This window comes from Pygocentrus nattereri, chromosome 25 (assembly GCF_015220715.1).
Source record: "Pygocentrus nattereri isolate fPygNat1 chromosome 25, fPygNat1.pri, whole genome shotgun sequence".
NCBI classification, from domain to species: domain Eukaryota; kingdom Metazoa; phylum Chordata; class Actinopteri; order Characiformes; family Serrasalmidae; genus Pygocentrus; species Pygocentrus nattereri.
The window spans coordinates 4563009-4585000 of NC_051235.1; the positions used below are offsets into that span (position 1 = coordinate 4563009).

At 45.2% G+C, this 21992-nt stretch overlaps 3 protein-coding genes across 4 annotated transcripts in view; 1 reads left to right on the forward strand and 2 right to left on the reverse strand.

The window, feature by feature from the left end:
- Positions 1-207: 207 nt before the first annotated feature.
- On the reverse strand, positions 208-3820 carry LOC108443483. Its single transcript, XM_017724192.1, has 2 exons — positions 3718-3820; positions 208-1440 (listed from the first exon to the last, which is right to left on the reverse strand). Exon 2 carries the CDS (start codon positions 1431-1433, stop codon positions 402-404), a length of 1032 nt encoding a protein of 343 aa, XP_017579681.1. The 5' UTR covers positions 1434-1440; positions 3718-3820; the 3' UTR covers positions 208-401.
- Positions 3821-11155: 7335 nt separating this feature from the next.
- On the reverse strand, positions 11156-12014 carry mrps28 (mitochondrial ribosomal protein S28). The gene has a single exon (XM_017724190.2). It carries the CDS (start codon positions 11956-11958, stop codon positions 11368-11370), a length of 591 nt encoding a protein of 196 aa, XP_017579679.1. The 5' UTR covers positions 11959-12014; the 3' UTR covers positions 11156-11367.
- A 5504-nt stretch (positions 12015-17518) lies between these two features.
- sde2 (SDE2 telomere maintenance homolog (S. pombe)) overlaps positions 17519-21992 on the forward strand; it is an 8560-nt gene continuing 4086 nt past the window's right edge. Inside the window, exons 1-6 of one of the 2 annotated variants that reach the window (XM_037534324.1) lie at positions 17519-17688; positions 18992-19109; positions 19200-19311; positions 20084-20253; positions 20841-20946; positions 21952-21992. The exon at positions 21952-21992 is cut by the window's right edge and continues 440 nt beyond it. In XM_037534324.1, the coding sequence (XP_037390221.1) occupies positions 17587-17688; positions 18992-19109; positions 19200-19311; positions 20084-20253; positions 20841-20946; positions 21952-21992 (649 nt within the window). In that variant the 5' untranslated portion in view covers positions 17519-17586. The remainder of the gene's footprint in view (positions 17689-18991; positions 19110-19199; positions 19312-20083; positions 20254-20840; positions 20947-21951) is intronic. The other variant, XM_037534323.1, reaches the window with a different exon arrangement.

Here is a 21992-nt window from a genome sequence, read left to right on the forward strand (position 1 = left end):
TATTTATTATCACCCCCCACTAATTCTTCAGTGATATGAAGCTGAAGTCGGATATTCTCCAGATTCTTGTTCGAATTTTGCTGTTCCACCGTAAATGGAAAAAATGGGAAAGTTAGCTAGCTAGCTACCGAGACAATAACATAGTAATAGTGTTTTTTATGCTTGTTATGAAGAAAAGGACCAAAATATAAAGACACGACACTAAACTTGGAGAATACAATGTTTATTGTAAAGTTTTAAGGTACAGAATAGCTTTATTTGAGGGCCATGAAGCCATAACACATACGCCCTACCCCTCTGCCTCACCAACAGTCGAGACACCCTACACCCTAGCAAAGCGAAGGCGAAGGGCTAAGTGCTAGGGGAAAGGGGGGAAATGGGATTGGGCCTTTGTCTGATGTCTACTTGTTAGCATGAGGAAGAGGAACATCGGTGGGGTGATTAGAATCATCGTCAAATCTCAGGTCGCGGCAGAAGAGGACATCTTCCTTGCCGAAGCCGAGCTTGTACTGCCACACGTACATTTTTGAGTGGGGCTGCAGAGCCAGGCTCACACTTTCCTCCATCTCGGTCGCCTCTTCCCAGCTTTCGTTGTCGGTGTTGACGCTTTGTCCACCATATTCTGCCGACACAGAAAACTGGAATTTGGCGATGGATTCAGTCAAAGTTCCGGCCGAATATGTGGCGCTCATTGCCACCTTCCAGTTGTGCTCAATGCTTGATGTCTTGGATTTGGTATAGCCCACTTTGCGAGTTATCTTCTTTTCCCAGTTTATAGGAGTTTCCGAATCGTTGGCAATCGTCTTAATGAGCTCCCATTTCCCGAACGCTGGGCCTTGCGTCTCAGCCAGGCCTCCAGGAAGGAAGTTCAGGACATCAGGATGAATCGAGTATGTGTTAGCATCAGTATCTTTGTTAAGATTATCAGTTTTGTGGTACTGAACGCCCCACTGATCTTTCGGCTTGAGAAAATAAGTGTAGCTCTTTGTGCCCCAGTAGTACAGGCCGTCCTGGCAGTTTGGGTGCAGGGTGTATTCAACTGCTTCACCATCGGTGCTCAGATCAGTGATCCGGCGATACACACCTCTGCTCTTGAAGATTATGTAGAAATTTCCATAAGCAGACAGATAGTGGTCACCGCCTCGGCAGTTTGGGTGGAGCTCAAACACTGAAGAATCAAGATCTCTGTTCATATTAGACACACGGCGGCAGCTGTTGCCCTTGATGATGTAAAATGCATCATCATTGTGGGCCAGGTAGTGGTCTCCACCCTGACAGGAGGGGTGCAGGCTGTAAACTATGAGGTCATGTCCTCGATGGAAGTTTGTTGAGTACATGTAGCAGCCAAGGTCAGAGCGAACGATGTAATAATTATCATTCACGCCACAGAAGTCGACGCCTTTGGTTTGCTTCTTTGAGAGTATGCCAGCCATCTTTCTCCTGAAAAATGAATGACATTTGTTATCTAAAACATCAGAATTCATGTGTTTAACAGCAGCAGACAATATAAAAGAAACAATAAACAAAACATACACACATACCATGTGTGGTCAAAAATATGTGGACACCCCTCTTGGTGAGTTTCAGCCACCCCTTTTGAGAACGTGTATGAAATCAAGCAACTTTTAACGCGGCACTGTCACAGGAGGCCACTTCTGCCACAAGTCAGTTTGCAAAATTCGTCCCGCTAAAGCTGCCTCTGACAACTGTAAGTGCTATTGTTGTGCAATGGAAACATCTAGGAGCAAAAATAGCTCAGCCATGAAGTGGTAGACCACGCAAACTTGCAAAGTGGGGCCATCAAGTGCTTAAGCATGTAACCATTGCCTATCCTCTGTTGCATCAGTCACTGCAGAGTTCTGGACTGCTCCTGGAATCGACACCAGCATAAGAACTGTGTGTTGGGCAATTTCTGGAATGTGTTTCTGTGGATGAGCAGCTTCACAGGAGCCCAAGATCACTATGCGCAATGGTAAGCGTCAGCTGGAGTGGTGTAAAGCAGGCCGCCACAGGGCTCTGGCACTGTGGAAACAGGTTCTCTAGAGTGACAAATCAAGTCACGTATGGGATGAACTGGAACGTGGATTGTGAGCCAGGCCTTCATATCAACATCAGTGCTTGACAAGAGCTGTGGAAGCTGTGACTTCTGCTTCATTGAAGGACTTGAAAGGCAGGGAAAGGGACGATGAGGTTCCTTTGTTTCATGGCAGGTGGCTAACAGGTAATGAACTTATTTTTTGCCGTTTTACAGAATCAGGAGATCAGTATCGTTTGTCCCGTTTGCTAATGTTTGTGATGGCAACTGGTTGGGTTCCTAGCAGCCATTGTATTCGTTGCTGCATTTGGTCTAATTTTATATCACGCGATATCATCCGTACAACGTTCTGTGAAGGGTTTCAAGGCCACAAAGGTCTCAGTGTCATTCACCTCGCCATTTGGCATCTATGAATTCTAGGGGGCGGAGCTTCTGAAGGAGCACTGAAGGGAGGGGCGCATTTGATTTGCTGTTGAGTCCAAATATCAACAATATTTCTGAAGCGTGCTGATATTAATTGATACAATGTTACATTTTCCCATAAAATAGAAGATAAGTTCATGTGAATGAGAGTGCATGAAGTTGTGTTTCATAAAATACATGAGTCTTTTTTTTTTTTTTGTAAATGGGACACAAACATAAGTTTAGGCCTTTTTCCAAGGTGCAATGATTTCATGGTGCGATACATTTTGCTGTTTCCACATCAACATACGATGTTTCTGATATGGAATATTAGAAAAGAAGTACTAACAGCTTTCATGCTGACTTATGTCTTTCTATATTTTATTTACATATTATATATTTATTTTTCCCCCTCCCAAAAAGACAACAGCTCTTGTTGTGGGGATAATTAGCACTTTTCAAGTCATTTACTTAGAAAACAAAATAAACACAATATAATATGAAAAATGTGCACAGCATATATGACATGTTGCACATTGTTTACATAGTAAACAAAACATGCATGGACTATAAGGCCGCCTCTCAAACTGAAATGAAGTGAGCTTTACGAGTTCATTTCCAGTCTGATCTTGTTTCTGTGTGGTCTCTAACCTTCGGGCTGAAATGGGCGAGAGGGGATATTCTAACATGGCTCTCTCTCCTAGCAAACTGAGGAAGCCAGAATTCTCGACGACTAAACTTTAGAAGCTATAAACAGCCCTGGCTTTCTACCCGTATTCAATTCTAGTCTTGCGATCAATGTATCAGTGAAAAAAGGACACCAACGTGCAGGCTGTGACATCCCGTTTTTCAGTTACTCATCAATTGTTTAAAGCTATTAATGCTGAGTGGAGTAATACTGACTGCTTTCTATATAAATATATATATTTGCTGATGCTGGAAGAAAGCCTCCCATCTCCAAAATGGTAACTTTACAGGAGAAGGAAAGAAATGCTTTACTTTTAATGCAAGTCAATGGAACCAGACGTCTTTCCCAGACGTCTTGGGCCGTTTCTTTTGGTCCATTTTTCATCAAACTCACACAATTTAAAGACAAAAAGGCACTTTTTACAATATGCCAAAAACCGAAAAACAACAAAAATGGAGATACGAGGTTTTCTTCTGACAGCAGCGATACACATTTAGAAAAGCACTGCTATTACAATAAACACAAACACTGACATTAACATACACAAAACCATTACTTTAAGTCCTGTGAATAGTTTTGCAGGAATACTTACAGTCAAAGCTGTGCTGAAAAACTGAAGATCAGACCGTCTCCTACTGTAAAGCAGTGAATGATGTGAAGTGGAGCTTCTATATATGTAGCACAGGGAACATTATCTCCACCCGCTGCTCTCAGCCAATGACATGCAGCACATTAAAAGACCAAACCCATCTGGCCATGGGCCAGGCACCATGAACTGGTCAGGGAATCAAGCAAAGTGGTTGATTTTGGCAGAACGAGGATTCTCAGGAGTTTGTTCTGATTTGGTTTGATTTAGTGCCTGTAACGTCACGTCTCTGTTACAGGCACATCATGACAGCTCCAGAACACCAGATACATTCCTGAAATACGGGAGAGAAAGGGTGAGTCAGGGCATCAGGCTTCGACGCTACCAAGTTCTCTACAGTCATTTATGAAACACTCTTTGACCGCGTGCACATGCCTGCTTTCCTTAAAATCAAGAAATCCCCAAAGTCTTTATAGAGAGAAACTGACAGGGACCAAAAATGCACCTTCTGTCCAAACGAAGAACGGTTCCCCTCAGGTTTGGGCCCCATCTGGTACAAACGGTGCATCTCACACATTAACGTTCATGCACATTTGGAAAATCTAGGAGGGAAGAATTTTTTCAAACTTATTTATTGCAATGGCGGGATCTTATTTCTGCACCACACTCGAATTCAGTGAGGTCTTTAGAACAACACATTCTTTCACTAACACGTGTAAAGGCACACTGCATGGCTAGATGCTTGATTTTATACACCTGCCGCAATAGGACTGTGATGAGGTAAGGCACCCTTTACGCATCACAACATGAAGACTGGTTGTATATACTTACCTGGACTTATCTGAGGACCGATTGTCTTTAACTTTGTGGAGCAAAACAGGACTGAATGGGTTTGACTGTTTTACTTACCTGGGTGAGTCCATCCTCTGTAGAAGAGGAGGGAAGGACAAAACCGGAATGAGAGAGAGAAAATGGTGTTTAAGCATACACTCATAAATATACACTGCCCAAAAAAATAAAGGGAACACTCAAATAACACATCCTAGATCTGAATGAATGAAATATTCTCATTGAATACTTTGTTCTGTACAAAGTTGAATGTACTGACAACAAAATCACACAAAAATCATCAATGGAAATCAAATTTATTGACCAATGGAGGCCTGGATAGGGGGTCATACACAAAATAAAAGTGGAAAAACACACGACAGGCTGATCCAACTTTGATGTAATGTCCTTAAAACAAGTCAAAATGAGGCTCAGTATTGTGTGTGGCCTCCACGTGCCTGTATGACCTCCCTACAACGTCTGGGCATGCTCCTGATGAGGTGGCGGATGGTCTCCTGAGGGATGGAGCGAGACATGACGTCCCAGATGTGCTCAATCAGATTCAGGTCTGGGGAACGGGCGGGCCAGTCCATAGCTTCAATGCCTTCATCTTGCAGGAACTGCTGACACACTCCAGCGACATGAGGTCTAGCATTGTCCTGCATTAGGAGGAACCCAGGCCCGCACCAGCATATGGTCTCACAAGGGGTCTGAGGATCTCATCTCGGTACCTAATGGCAGTCAGGCTACCTCTGGCGAGCACATGGAGGGCAGCGGCCCTCCAAAGAAATGCCACCCCACACCATTACTGACCCACTGCCAAACCGGTCATGCTGAAGGATGTTGCAGGCAGCAGATCGCTCTCCACGGTGTCTCCAGACTCTGTCACGTCTGTCACATGTGCTCAGTGTGAAGAGCACAGGGTGCCAGTGCCAATCCTGGTGTTCTCTGGCAAATGCCAAGCGTCCTGCACAGTGTTGGGCTGTGAGCACAACCCCCATCTGTGGACATCGGGCCCTCATGCCATCCTCATGGAGTCGGTTTCTAACCCTGGTAGCGCCTCCAGCCTCCAGCCGCTGACAGACATAGCAAGCCTTCTTGCCACAGCTCGCATTGATGTGCCATCCTGGATGAGCTGCACTACCTGAGCCACTTGTGTGGGTTGTAGAGTCCGGCTATCCTGTTGAATTTTATAGAACATTTTGGCCTGAACTTCAATCTATATTGATGCCAGTTATGGATCTGAGTACTCAATCTACCATGCCTAAAACCTGGAAAACTGCTTCAATATGCTTAATACTTATGAAAGAAAGACCCAGAGGACTGTGCCTCTTACAGACCAATTAGCTTAATAAATGCAGATTGTAAAATTTTTACTAAAGCTGTGGAACGGCGATTAGAGGTGACTTTACCTAAACTCATTAATCCAGACCAAACTGGATTCATAAGCATGTGATATGGTTCTGATATTATTCATATCATAACTGTTGAATACTATTGATTTTATTAGGAAAAGTATCGATCCCGCCTTTATTGTTTCTCTCGATGCAGAGAAAGCGTTTGAGAAGACTGAATGGCCATTCTTGTTTGCTGTTCTTAAAAAATTCAACATTGAGTCCTACTTTTATTCATTTAGTTAAACTGTATGTGCCGACCCGTACACTACTGTCAATACGAATGGGTTGGCCAAGGACCAAGACAAGGATGCCCTCTCTCTGCAATGCTTTTTTCATGGCAGTTGAGCCACTGGCAGAAACCATTAGATGCCTGCAGGGCATCACAGATATTGGAGCAGGAGGAGTGGACCACCAAATATCACTCTTAGCCGATGATGTTTTGCTGTACATGGTCCACCCAGAAAAATCTGTTCCAGCTATAATGAAGTGTATATCAGAATACAGTAAATTCTCTGGCTATAAGATCATTTTTTAAAAATCATTAGCTTTGCCCTTAAATATATCTCTTAACACACCTTGGGTAGTTACGTCCCCCAAGACTTAAATTTTCCAGATTAATGAGAGCGAAGGATGAAGGGGCTGCCTGTGTGCCTAATATGCAGTTGTATTATTGGTCAATTCAAATTAAGCACATGATCAGCTGGTGTACAAATAGGTTGGAGTCTTGCTGGGTCTCTATGGAAACTGAAGCATGTAGCCCTTTTCCTCTTGAGTGCTTACCGTTCATTAATGATGCTACAAAGGTGAGGTGTGTGACACAGCAGACTCAGAAACTTGAGAAGGATCCATATGCAGGTTTAATAGAAAGGGCAATCCAAAACTCATGGTCAAAAGGAATAGCCAAAAGGTCAAGGCAGGGAAAACAGTCAAAAAAAACAAACAAGCAAACTAAGCAAAAAGGGCAAAAGCAGCATCCAAAGGTCCAAGCAGAGAGTCAAAAACACCAACAAGACAGAAAATGCAAACCACTTAGTGGACAGATACAATGGAACTGGCAATACTTCATGCTGCCTGGCTGAAAGAGGGGAGTATTTAAGATGAGGCTGATTACAGAAATTAGGCACAGGTGGTTCAACTGGGAACAGGGCTAGTGCTTGGGGGAGTGAGACCTCTGGTGGCCAAATAGTGAATCGCTGACAGTGTGTTTCTGAGAATTTTGTTTTATACAATACTCTTATGGCCCGGGCGGATGTTAAGAAATATCGTAATATTCTTCAACTGTCTTTCACTACTGTCCCCCCTGGCCTTCAACCCAGGTTTACCTTCTCAGCTGAACAATTCTGGACTCTCAGCTTGGCCTAACAGGGGGATCGAAAGCATTTCTTACATGTTTTCTGGAAGTTTGCTCAAATCGTTTACACAACTGCAAGAAGAATACGAGTTACCTATGTCTTCAGGTTCATCACCTGATCACCTCAACCATTAAGGAAGGGATATTAAGAAAGGAATTAACTGACCTTGAAGGGCTGCTAGAAAGAAAGACCAGGCTAGAGGGCTGATTTCACTAATCCATGGCATGTTGCTAAAGCATGCAAAACCATCATCAGACAGTCTGAGATGAGTTTGGGAGAGGGACTTAGGCCAACCAATCACAGACGAGGACTGGTGCAATATTTGTAAACATTTGTTTCCCAAATGTTCCTCATCTGGTGCTCAAAAGCTTAATTTTGAATTCATGAATAGGATATACGTTACACCTGTCCGCTTACAGAAGATGTTTCCAGAAAGATCTAACTTGTGTTTTACATGTAAAACTGAAAAAGGAACATTTTGTTCATGCCTTTTGGCAGTGTAAACAAATCGGCACTTCCTGGAACAGAGTACATATCACGGCAGAAAAGTCTTTCAAACACGATTTCGGAAGTCCCCTGCCCTGCGTCTCTGGGGAGCAGAAGTGGAACATATTTTTGATTCTGATAGCAAATTTTTGTTTCTAATGTTTTCATTTCTGGCAAAAAATGTATCCTAATGTGATGGGCCAGCCCCTCTCCTCCATCTGTTGAGCAGTGACTCACTAACCACTTTATTAGGTACAGTGCTAGTAAAAGGTTGGACCCCCTTTTGCCTTCAGAACTGCTTTAATTCTTCATGCCGTACTTTCAACAAGGTGTTGGAAACGTTCCTCAGAGATTCTGGTTGGTTATTTGAGTTACTGTTGCCTTTCTATCATCTGGAACCAGTCTGCCCGTTCTCCTCTGACCTCTCACATCAACAAGGCATTTTCGTCCACACAACTGACCGCTCACTGGATATTTCCTCTTTTTCGGACCGTTATCTGTAAACCCTAGAGATGGTTGTGTGTGAAAATCCCAGCAGATCAGCAGTTTCTGAAATACTCAGACCAGCCCGTCTGGCACCAACAACCAACAATAAGTGGAAGAGAAAGGTGGTGCATTTTTCCACCTTATCCCAAAGTGTAGTCAAACAGCCAAGACACGTTTGGTTTCCAGAGTTTGTTTCTTTACTTTTTCACTGGATCTACGAGACAAATGAAGCTAACAAGTGATGGAAGCTAGTACCTCATGAATTTTCACTGCACAAACTACATGGATTTAAGCTCATGACTGAAATTCCCACCTCCAAGTAGAAAGACTCAAACACTCCTAAAGCTGGGAATTTCGACTCCACTCATGCCCTAAACAGCAACAGAGAACGTCTCCATTTCGTAGCTTGAACTTGCGGAGCTCAAATGATGCTATCACACTTTAAATAGATAGATCAGATCAGATGAGCTGAAAAAACACGTAACTTCCTGGAGACTGAGAGCTCAAATCTGAGAAGAGACCTTAGCATGTTTTCATTACTCTCTAAACAGTGTAGTACATCACATGTCCAAATGATGGCGGTAGAACATTTAACTAAATCCACTTTGGACAATCTGTTTTAGAACTGGTATGTTTCATCTGGAGAGGTGGAGGTTTGCACTGGAGAGGAGAGGAATGAAGGTCAGTAGAGACAAGACGGAATACATGTGTGTGAATGAGAGGGAGGCAGGTGGAAAGGTGAAGATGCAAGGAGTAGAGGTCGTAAAGGTGGATGACTTCAAATATCTTGGGTCAACCATCCAGAGCAATGGACAGTGTAGAAAAGAGGTGAAGAAGAGGGTGCAGGCAGGATGGAGTGGGTGGAGACGGGTGTCAGGGCTGATGTGAGACAGAAGGATAGCAGCAAGAGTGAAAGGGAAGGTTTACAAGACAGTAGTGCGTCCTGCTATGATGTCTGGTTTGGAGACTGTGGCTCTGTCTAAAAGACAGGAGGCTGAGCTGGAGGTGGCGGAGATGAAGATGCTGAGATTTTCGTTGGGAGTGACAAGGATGGACAAGATTAGAAATGAGCAGATCAGAGGGACAGTGAAGGTGGAGCAGTTTGGAGATAAAGCTAGAGAGGCCAGGTTGAGATGGTTTGGACATGTGTTGAGGAGGAATAGTGGATATATTGGGCAAAGAATGTTGGAGATGGAGCTGCCGGGTAGAAGGAGAAGAGGTAGACCTCAGAGAAGGTTTATGGATGTAGTGAAGGTGGACATGGAGATGGTTGGTGTGAAAGTAGAGGAGGCAATGGATAGGGCAAGATGGAGGCAGATGATCCACTGTGGCGACCCCTAAAGGGAGCAGCCGAAAGAAGATGTTTTAGACTCTTATTCTCCAGGGCGTGTTTTGGTTTGTCCATCTGAATCTCTGTGATCAAATTGTGAGGCAAATTATTCAGCAACTGCATGAAATAAGTGTAAATTATTATTTTATTTATTTTTGTAAAAGTTCCACTCAAATGAACAGAACATGTGTTTCATGATCACACATCTCTATACACTTACAATTTACTGCTGAAAGCCAAAATCTGCGACGCTCTTTGTGTTGTTTTCTAAAAGTGATGTTTCCAGAGCAGATCACTGAAGAGACGCCGTCTGTTTATAGTTTAGAGCCCAGATTTGGGGAAAAACGGGTCGATTTTCAGTAGAAAAACTGAGTTCAGCTTCTTTTATTATAAGGGTTTAAAATGACGTCACCGTCTATTAGACTGGAGAGATGAGCTACAGCATCACACGACGCCCAGCTTCTGAATGGAGCTTATGGAGTATGAACGTTATGAAGAACATGAAGTGCGTTTTGGACCCACCAGTGGTTCAGAGGAGCTTAAGAGGCTACAGGTAGGGTGACATCTACATGAATAATATTATTATTTATTATTATTAAGAAGACTTCCATTTCCACTCTCTGCCTAACTCAATGGTTCAGAAGGACGAAGCCGTTCAGAGTGGTGAACAAAAAGTTAAAATACTGCCAAATTTCCCGGCTGATGACTGAAATACTGTTTCCAGAATCGTTTTGCAGCAGGATTTGTCTCAAACAAGCTTTTTTTTAATCTGAGTGATACAAGCAGCCGCTTAAACTTTCTTTTATTGCTGTTTGACCCTCATCAACACTAACCACAGTTTTGAGCACTTCTACTGAGGTTCCCACTGATTTTGCCAGAACATGTGTCCTGTAAACACTTTCCAGCACATGAATTTTAAGAGTCCCAATCAAAACTCGCCACCTAAAGTTAGGCTGCTGTCCCAGTAGGCCGCAGTACTCTGGTTTCTCACAGTGGGATTACTACACCATCTAGAATGCATTTCTATGGGAATCCCAAAGTAAAATCAGTCCCACTTTAAGTGTCTCTCTAATAGCTGTGTGGCTTCTGTTCATCAAGTCTTACTATTAGATGAAATTAACAGCCCGACTGCCTGACAACTGGTGGATTAGCAATACATACACAGGAGCTTGTTCCAGTGGCTTTTCCCCCATTCACTTTATGCCCAGCAGTAAAGCAGCAATCTATCGCAGAAGCACACCTTTTCACAAACCACTATAGTTGTAGGAATGAAAGGCTGGAAAATACACTTTGAGAAGAGTGCATTGAAGTTTCTTTAACATCTGAAACCAAACTTGGGAAAATACAAGAATGAACATTATGGTACCGTCTCAAAACACCCTGTAAACTTTGTTTCGATCAGTAAACCTTGTTTCAAAACGTACCACTCAGGACCCATTTCATAAAGAGAGACTGAGGCGGGTTTTGAATTCAGTGTGTTTGGAACACTCAAATACATCCACCTACTCAGCCTGCTGCAATTTGGTGGCAAATGAATAAATATAAACACAATACAGGACAGCCAATCACAACAGGGGTCATTTACATACTTCAGTCTTAAAGGCACAGTATCAAAACAAAGTTTATTCTAAGAGATTGCAGAATGATCATGTAAAAGTGAACTGTTTTGATGCATTAAACTACACAAAATGTCATAAGTGGGCCTGAAGGGCAAAGAGAAAGACATACGATATGGCTCTTATAAATACTGTCCGAAGTGCTTGGCCCCCCAACATCGCTACTCCTTCGCTTTGCCCTCTCTGCTCTCCACCAGTCCCAGCAGAGTGGCGTCCGCCTCCAGCAGCGTGGTGTCGGTGCTGGCGCCCAGGAAGCGGGAGGTGAGCTCCAGGTCCTCCAGCCTCAGCCTGACCCTGCTACCACGCCGGTACCGCTCACCGTCCGCCTCGGGCCGCTTACACACGCAGTGGAACTTGCCGCCGAAGTCGATGTACAGGTCGTCCTGGACCACGTGGAAGACTTTGCCGATGACCGTTTTGTCCTTGGCCGGGCCCATCTGCATGAGCGGGGAGTGGCGAAGCAGCGAGGCGAAGGACGCGTCCTGCCGGGCGGAGCTCCTGCGGGCCGGCTGCGCCGCGCTGCCGCCGCCGCTGCGCTCCTCCTGCTGCTGGAGCTTCAGGTCAGACTGGAGCTCGTACGCGGCAGCAAAGCCTTTCTTCGGCTTCTCGGCCGCTCCTGCCGGGTTTTCTCCCGTGGAGGCGCCGGCGTCGGTGCTGTAAGACGGTCCTGCGGTAGAAGCTCTGGGTTTTGAGCAGTTAATGAAGGCTCGGGGTCTCACAGCGCGCACGACCACCCGGCTCACACACGCCATGACGAGCGCACTAACGGCGGACTGCGGGGTCTTCCTTTAGGGCTGTGCTCAGTCTCAGCGCTGGGTGGGTTTCTTACTACCGCCACCTGCTGTACACATTCAGGGTTGCCAGGTTGCTTCTAAAGTTACCCAACAGAGTACAGATCAAAACACCAAAACCTATCGCATATTGAGGCCACACATTATTATATTGAGGCCATAAATCAATATGTTACTCTACTGAGCCACAAATCAATATACTGAGGCCTCACATTACTGTACTAAGGACACCCAGGAGTAAACTGAGGCTATGAGTTACTATATTGAGGCCATATATTAATAGAATGAGGCCACAAGTTACTATATTGAGCCATATATTAAAACATTGAGGCCACAAATGAATATATGGAGCCCACGAATCAATATATTGGGGCCATAAATGAACATATTGAGGCCACAAGTTACTACATTGAGCCACAAATTAATATATTGAGGCTATGAGTTACTATATTGAGAGTGGTTTGGTGTAAAACGCTTTCTAGAGAGATTTACCAAAAAGCTCGCCTCTAACTCGCCTCTAACTCGCCTCTAACTCGCCTCTGAAAGCTCGCCTCTAACTCGCCTCTGAAAGCTCGCCTCTAACTCGCCTCTAACTCGCCTCTGAAAGCTCGCCTCTAACTCACCTCTAACTCACCTCTGAAAGCTCGCCTCTAACTCACCTCTAACTCACCTCTGAAAGCTCGCCTCTAACTCGCCTCTAACTCACCTCTGAAAGCTCGCCTCTAACTCGCCTCTAACTCACCTCTGAAAGCTCGCCTCTAACTCACCTCTAACTCGCCTCTGAAAGCTCGCCTCAAATTCGCCTCTAACTCGCCTCTGAAAGCTCGCCTCTAACTCGCCTCTGAAAGCTCGCCTCTAACTCGCCTCTAACTCGCCTCTGAAAGCTCGCCTCTAACTCGCCTCTAACTCGCCTCTGAAAGCTCGCCTCTAACTTGCCTCTAACTCGCCTCTGAAAGCTCGCCTCTAACTCGCCTCTAACTCGCCTCTGAAAGCTCGCCTCTAACTCGCCTCTAACTCGCCTCTGAAAGCTCGCCTCTAACTCGCCTCTGAAAGCTCGCCTCTAACTCGCCTCTAACTCGCCTCTGAAAGCTCGCCTCTAACTTGCCTCTAACTCGCCTCTGAAAGCTCGCCTCTAACTCACCTCTAACTCGCCTCTGAAAGCTCGCCTCTAACTCGCCTCTGAAAGCTCGCCTCTGAAAGCTTGCCTCTAACTCGCCTCTAACTCGCCTCTGAAAGCTCGCCTCTAACTCGCCTCTAACTCGCCTCTAAAAGCTCGCCTCTAACTCACCTCTAACTCACCTCTGAAAGCTCGCCTCTAACTCGCCTCTAACTCACCTCTGAAAGCTCGCCTCTAACTCGCCTCTAACTCACCTCTAACTCGCCTCTGAAAGCTCGCCTCTAACTCACCTCTGAAAGCTCGCCTCTAACTCGCCTCTAACTCGCCTCTGAAAGCTCGCCTCTAACTCGCCTCTAACTCGCCTCTGAAAGCTCGCCTCTAACTCGCCTCTAACTCACCTCTGAAAGCTCGCCTCTAACTCACCTCTGAAAGCTCGCCTCTAACTCGCCTCTAACTCACCTCTGAAAGCTCGCCTCTAACTCGCCTCTAACTTGCCTCTGAAAGCTCGCCTCTAACTCGCCTCTAACTCGCCTCTGAAAGCTCGCCTCTAACTCGCCTCTAACTCACCTCTGAAAGCTCGCCTTTAACTCGCCTCTAACTCGCCTCTGAAAGCTCGCCTCTAACTCGCCTCTAACTCGCCTCTGAAAGCTCACCTCTAACTCGCGTCTAACTCGCCTCTGAAAGCTCGCCTCTAACTCGCCTCTAACTCGCCTCTGAAAGCTCGCCTCTAACTCACCTCTGAAAGCTCGCCTCTAACTCGCCTCTAACTCGCCTCTGAAAGCTCGCCTCTAACTCGCCTCTAACTCGCCTCTGAAAGCTCGCCTCTAACTCGCCTCTGAAAGCTCGCCTCTAACTCGCCTCTAACTCGCCTCTGAAAGCTCGCCTCTAACTCGCCTCTGAAAGCTCGCCTCTAACTCGCCTCTAACTCACCTCTGAAACCTCGCCTCTAACTCGCCTCTAACTCGCCTCTGAAAGCTCGCCTCTAACTCGCCTCTAACTCGCCTCTGAAAGCTCGCCTCTAACTCGCCTCTAACTCGCCTCTGAAAGCTCGCCTCTAACTCGCCTCTGAAAGCTCGCCTCTAACTCGCCTCTAACTCGCCTCTGAAAGCTCGCCTCTAACTCGCCTCTAACTCACCTCTGAAAGCTCGCCTCTAACTCGCCTCTAACTCGCCTCTGAAAGCTCGCCTCTAACTCGCCTCTAACTCGCCTCTGAAAGCTCGCCTCTAACTCGCCTCTGAAAGCTCGCCTCTAACTCGCCTCTAACTCACCTCTGAAACCTCGCCTCTAACTCGCCTCTAACTCGCCTCTGAAAGCTCGCCTCTAACTCGCCTCTAACTCACCTCTGAAAGCTCGCCTCTAACTCGCCTCTAACTCGCCTCTGAAAGCTCGCCTCTAACTCGCCTCTAACTCACCTCTGAAAGCTCGCCTCTAACTCGCCTCTAACTCACCTCTGAAAGCTCGCCTCTAACTCGCCTCTAACTCGCCTCTAACTCGCCTCTGAAAGCTCGCCTCTAACTCGCCTCTGAAAGCTCGCCTCTAACTCGCCTCTAACTCGCCTCTGAAAGCTCGCCTCTAACTCGCCTCTAACTCGCCTCTGAAAGCTCGCCTCTGAAAGCTTGCCTCTAACTCGCCTCTAACTCGCCTCTGAAAGCTCGCCTCTAACTCGCCTCTAACTCGCCTCTAAAAGCTCGCCTCTAACTCACCTCTAACTCACCTCTGAAAGCTCGCCTCTAACTCGCCTCTAACTCACCTCTGAAAGCTCGCCTCTAACTCACCTCTAACTCGCCTCTGAAAGCTCGCCTCTAACTCGCCTCTAACTCACCTCTAACTCGCCTCTGAAAGCTCGCCTCTAACTCGCCTCTGAAAGCTCGCCTCTAACTCGCCTCTAACTCGCCTCTGAAAGCTCGCCTCTAACTCGCCTCTAACTCGCCTCTGAAAGCTCGCCTCTAACTCGCCTCTAACTCACCTCTGAAAGCTCGCCTCTAACTCGCCTCTAACTCACCTCTGAAAGCTCGCCTCTAACTCACCTCTGAAAGCTCGCCTCTAACTCGCCTCTAACTCACCTCTGAAAGCTCGCCTCTAACTCGCCTCTAACTTGCCTCTGAAAGCTCGCCTCTAACTCGCCTCTAACTCGCCTCTGAAAGCTCGCCTCTAACTCGCCTCTAACTCACCTCTGAAAGCTCGCCTTTAACTCGCCTCTAACTCGCCTCTGAAAGCTCGCCTCTAACTCGCCTCTAACTCGCCTCTGAAAGCTCGCCTCTAACTCGCCTCTAACTTGCCTCTGAAAGCTCGCCTCTAACTCGCCTCTAACTCGCCTCTGAAAGCTCGCCTCTAACTCGCCTCTGAAAGCTCGCCTCTAAATCGCCTCTAACTCGCCTCTGAAAGCTCGCCTCTAACTCGCCTCTAACTCGCCTCTGAAAGCTCGCCTCTAACTCGCCTCTGAAAGCTCGCCTCTAACTCGCCTCTAACTCGCCTCTGAAAGCTCGCCTCTAACTCGCCTCTAACTCACCTCTGAAAGCTCGCCTCTAACTCGCCTCTAACTCGCCTCTGAAAGCTCGCCTCTAACTCGCCTCTAACTCGCCTCTGAAAGCTCGCCTCTAACTCGCCTCTGAAAGCTCGCCTCTAACTCGCCTCTGAAAGCTCGCCTCTAACTCGCCTCTAACTCACCTCTGAAAGCTCGCCTCTAACTCGCCTCTAACTCACCTCTGAAAGCTCGCCTCTAACTCGCCTCTAACTCGCCTCTGAAAGCTCGCCTCTAACTCACCTCTGAAAGCTCGCCTCTAACTCGCCTCTAACTCACCTCTGAAAGCTCGCCTCTAACTCGCCTCTAACTCACCTCTGAAAGCTCGCCTCTAACTCGCCTCTAACTCACCTCTGAAAGCTCGCCTCTAACTCGCCTCTAACTCGCCTCTGAAAGCTCGCCTCTAACTCGCCTCTAACTCGCCTCTGAAAGCTCGCCTCTAACTCGCCTCTAACTCGCCTCTAACTCGCCTCTGAAAGCTCGCCTCTAACTCGCCTCTAAGCTCACCTGTGAAAGCGCACCTGGCAGGAAGATTCTGTGCATAATTGTTATGAATTTGCTGCCTGGTGTCTGATATTGTTTTGCCATAGTTCTGTGGTCTAAAATGTATATTTAAATACATTAATGGTAAAGATGTGCAAGCAGGACATGACAGGACTGGAGGACTGTTTAGGAGTGGAGGACCTTCTAAAAATGCCAATAAATAATCCCAACAAGTACAACAAGTGTGAGGTCGTGTCTTTCTGCGTCCTTTAGCGTAAAAAATCCACATTCTGGTTGAAGTCATACATTTCAAAATGGGAAGTGATAGTTTATTACCTAAAGAACAGCATAAAGATGGTATATAGACAAAAACAACAAGCAGTAAACATCGCACAGGGGTCAGAGACGCGTTTATGAGGACTGTGTAAATGTGTTATTACAGCTCCAAACAGCCTTTGGCCATTTATACACAGTGGTGGACACTGAGTAAATGTAATTAGTTTCTGAGTAACTGAGTAAATGTAATTAGGTTCTGAGTAACTGAGTAAATGTAATTAGGTTCTGAGTAACTGAGTAAATGTAATTAGTTTCTGAGTAACTGAGTAAATGTAATTAGGTTCTGAGTAACTGAGTAAATGTAATTAGTTTCTGAGTAACTGAGTAAATGTAATTGGTTTCTGTGCTTAAGCATTTTTTGGTGTATCTGTACTGAAGTTCCTCCGTTCTGGGCGACTTTTTCCTTTCACTCCACTACATTTCAGAGTCTAATATCTGACACAGTTTTTTCTGAATTTCTACAAACACCATTTCATTTTATAGTAAATGAGTTTGGGCTGGTTTATGTTTATGAACAGACGCCTACAGATCAACATAGTAAAGGAGCTCATCTGTGATCCTGAGTTTAAAGCCAGTTTTTATTCAACTTAAACTTGGAACTAAGTTGTAAATAAATCTGAAACTGAAACTTTGCTTGTGTGTAAAAAGTGATTTCAGAGCCACTCGGTTCTCCCTGATGGAAACTGTTTACCTTCAGTGTTTTGTGCTTCTGATCATTTTAATAGACGTCAGCGCCACTAATTAATGACGTTCTATTAAAATACTGGTTTACCAAGAGAGACGCTGGAGGACTTTCACCTGAAATGAGTTCATGAAGCCAGTCTGGTTATAAAAATGATAACAGGACATCAGAGCCAGAATTACTCTTTTAGTACTTTTACTTTATACTTAAGTACATTTGAAGGTAAATACTTTTATTTTATAAAATAAGATTATATAGATATTTTACATTGGGGGTCTCGACTTTAACTCCAGTGCATGGTTTGAGCTCTTCGTCCACCTCCCATGAGTCCAAACAGCTGGACTTGTTCTAGTGGTGATGGACCGGGACTTTTATTTTGTTCTAGCTGCTCGGTTTCCGTAGTGACGGCGAGCGCAGACGGTGCGACTTCGGCCACAGCAGCAAAACAACATGGACATTTTCGTGATTTCTCCCGGTTTTCGGTTCATTAATGTCACGGTGGAGCAGGAGTCCACTGTCGGGGACCTGGTGGACCTGCTCGGCTGTAAAGAAGTGAGTTCAGCGGTGTTAGTTTGGCGGTTCAGCGGTTTCTCAGCGGTTAGCTGGTTTGGCTAACCTACGAAAACGTTACAGAACCGACGTTTCGTTGGATTTGGACTTTCCTGAGTGTTTTACAAAGATACGTTGACACTTTTAAGCGTTTTTCTGCTTTCTCTGCTGTTTAAGTCTTAGTTTTATTGAGGTAAAAGCCCGTTTGTTCTGCCTTTCACGTTTAACGTTAGTCCCCTGAACACAGCGGTGCTTCCCGTCATCTCTCTTAACCTGAGTAAGGCACATTGTTCAGTAACTGCGTGGAATAAATTTAAATTTCTATTTTATTTATTCATGTATTTGTAAAAGTTCCCCCTCAGATTTAAAGGATATAAAACAAGCGTTTTCTGATCTACACATATTGGTATATCACTGTTGTTGGAATAAAACCACTTCTGTCCATTTTTGTCACTTTTCTGTTTTTGACCTGATTTAAAAGCACCTGTTGTTCTTTACATCGTGTGTGAATTTCACGATGAATGGACCAAGAGAAACGGCCCAAAATGACCTGGAAAGACGTCTGGTTCCATTGACTTCCATTAAGAGTAGAGTAGGTTTGTATCCCGTCGTAAAACACTGGCGATGCCCGGAACCAATAGCTTTACTTCAGTAAAGTGATCTGTGCAGTAAAGCTTTACATAAAAGCTGCTTGGGCAAAATGGCAAGACTAGCAGATCAGAGAACTACTTAAAGTGGAATTCCACCAGTTTTTCGAAATTCCTGCGTATTTCCATTGTTGGGATTGAAACAAAGTCATTATGGTCGGTGTTGTAAGTTTCAAATCTGGATGCTCGCTGTCGTGTTGATCATTTATTCAGTTAATTCTTCTGACCTGAAGGTGTGAGTGGATCAGACAGCAGTGCTGCTGGAGTTTTTAAACACTGTGTCCACTCACTGTCCACTCTATTAGACACTCCTACCTCGTCAGTCCACCTTGTAGATGTAAAGTCAGAGACGACAGCTCATCTGCTGCTGCACAGTTTGTGTTGGTCATCCTCTAGTCCTTCATCAGTGGTCACAGGACGCTGTTGGCTGGATATTTTTGGTTGGTGGACTATTCTCAGTCCAGCAGCAACACTGAGGTGTTTAAAAGCTCCAGCAGCACTGCTGTGTCAGCCCTAAAATAGGGCTAAGAATGACACACAACCCATGTAATACCAGTTCTGTGGGGTATCTGTACACTTTAGTTAGTTTAAGCTTATGCAGGATTCTGGATATGCAGCACTATTTAAGCAAGTATTTACCAATATGCGTTTCCATTCAGGGTATCCCGTCTTCGGACTGCTATGTGAAGAACAACGGACGGATATCGGACCATGAACACAAACTCCAGGCTGGAGCTGTGTATCATCTGGAGCCTCGGCTTTGTGGCGGCAAAGGGGGTAACGTGTCATACCAGCATGTTTTAGGCCTCGTTGTTAATGTTGATATCTGTGGGCTCACTTTGCTGCCATTCTGTCTTTGGGTGACAGGCTTTGGCTCCATGCTGAGGGCGCTTGGGGCACAGATTGAAAAAACCACCAACCGTGAGGCCTGTAGGGATCTGAGTGGCCGGAGACTTCGAGATGTCAACCATGAAAAAGAGTAAGTACTTTCTGCCTTTGTATCTCACATTCACTATATTTTTCTGATTTGCATGCGAACGTTTTTGCCAGTCCGATTGAATACAGTCCAGTTACAGGACTGAGTGTGTTTATATTCACTCTACTCAGCAATCTGATGAAAATCTGTCTTCATGCTCACAAGTAACCCAATCCAAAATGATGTGCATGCGTACAGAACCACGTAGCGTAGACGTTACCATGACAACCAGCATCACGTGAGTCCAGTCAGAGTGAGATGAGCAGCAGTGAGCGGTGATTGTGTTTTTAATCACTTTAAAAAATGTCAGACTCAGGAAAACGTCCTTCACATGTCCTTATGAAAGAAGGCCGAGAGGAAGACGTTGTGTTCTGAGACACATAAGATGTTTTACACCGCCGTCTTTTAAAGATCAGAGCATGAACTTCGTCTCCTCTGGAGGAGTTGAACAGTATAAACTTTCACTATGATGTGACGCACATGCAGAACAGACTTAAACTTTCCGATAGGGAATGTAATCAGATACAGGTGTTTACACGGATATTATTCTTCTATTTAACAGATTATTCCCTGGATTACCCACCTCGTTCAACCGGACAGCAGTCTAATTCCAAATGTCTTAAACCAAACTAATCTGTTCTGATTGAGCTATTAGTTGGATTTATTATCAGGCTGCATGTAAACGTGGCTAATGAGGTCCATCCCTTTGTAGATGAAAGGTGGGTTTTGTGCCTTGCAGGTATAAATAATACTCAGTGTTTGTGCTCTTGTGTAGGATGGCTGAGTGGTTAAAGAAGCAGGCAGAGCGTGAAGCAGAGAAGGAGCAGCGGCGTTTGGAGCGGATTCAGAGGAAACTGGCCGAACCCAAGCACTATTTCACAGATACAGACTACGAACAGCAGTGCCATGACCTCTCTGAGAGACTGGAGGACTCTGTACTGAAAGGTTCGATTCCATAGTCAATCTCTGGTTCTGAAACTGGACCTCGAGGCCCCAAAAGGGTCCACAGTTCTGCTCTATTCACAAACTAGATTGGGAGCGGGTTGGGGGCCTTAGAATTGGTTTGTGACCCCCTTTTACTGATGGGATGATCCTGGGTTGTTATAGAATTAAAAGCCCAGTCAGCATTTGTGGACTGAAGGCTGTACGTAACCTTTTTTGAGCGATTAGCACCGCTCTCGCTATAAAAGTTGGTCATGTGACCTTAAGGTGACGCTCGGATTGGAATTCGTGTGCTTTTTTTTTTTTTTCCCCTTGCGCGTGCACTATCATTCAGCGTTACCATGGCAGCAGAACCGAACAGACGTTAAAGCCTGTAAACGGTGGAAAAGCAGCTCGTCTCACCTTTTTCTCCTCCGTCTGGCTCTAATAATGAAGCTGAGAGCTGATCAGAGTTAATGATCTTCTCAGCGAAGCTCGTTCATTTGTGCTGATGATGCAGTGATTTATTTATATATATATATATATAATTTTTAATTTTTTTTTAAGGGCAGAGTTTAAACTCTTTTGGTGTTTTTCTTTCTTTATTCCAGGTATGCAGGCATCATCTTGTGGCCTGGTGCAAGCAGATGAAGGACCGAGTCGCAAACGTCCAGCCACGAAAAACGAACACGGAAGTACAAAGAAGAAATGCTTTTGGTAAGACGTGTCGTATCAACTGCAATGACAAAAGTTACTAATAGAGGGTCAGAAGTTATTTACAGATTTACACATCCTGTGAACTGAAAGTACGAAGTTTCTGTAACGGTGTAATCTGGCCTAAAATGTTTATCATATTGCTAATCTTCAGAAAATTTCGATCTGCCATGCAGCACAAAGTTAAAACCAGTGGTTTCCAGTCCCAGAGACCCACTGCTCTGCATGGCTCGTGTTTTCCCTTCCCGGCACGTTCAACCCAGCATGTAAGGTGCTAATCAGATGTGCTATAATATGGTTCATTCCTAATAGTAATGCCTGCTAATTTGTCTTGTAGCAACAATGAAGGCTGTCTTCAGATATGCACAAAAAGCCAACCGAAAAACACATTAACTGTCCAAAAATAAGTTTAAATTGCACTTGTTAAGTTTAATTTCAATTTAGAATAGCTGTTTTGTTTTGTTTTGTTTGTTTGAAATCATTTTATCCATCAAACAATATCCCAAAAGCTTTTAGTCTTCAATCTATAATCTTTACATAAAACATTGTTTTCACGCGCACATCGTAGACCTTGGAGCCATCATGAACAACTCCGGTGTGCCAGAATTAAGTGGGTGATGATAAAGTAGAAGGAAAACCTGAAGCTGAGGAGAAAGAAGGTTGAAATCTGTCAGAACATGTGATTTCTGATAGCTAGTTGTAGGAGAGGTGAGCCAAAGCAACCAAAAGGTTATGGGTTCAGATCCCACGACTGTCAAGGTATACCTGATTGTGCCTTTGGGCAAGGCACTCAAGCCCCACTGCCCCAGTTGGCAATGCTCCCAGATCGGGCATAACTAGGCCTCAAAATTGTAGGGCCAAGCACATGACATACCATCTGAATGTGGCTTGAGCCCAATAAATATTCGAGAAATGATGTCTGATCCTGAGCGACGGGAGTAGTTGGGTCCTGTCTTGTTCAGACAGTACATTTCAAGCTCTAATGTAATGTTACTGAATCCCCCCCAGGACTGGTGTTGATGGTCTGGACGACATGGACAGTTCAGGTG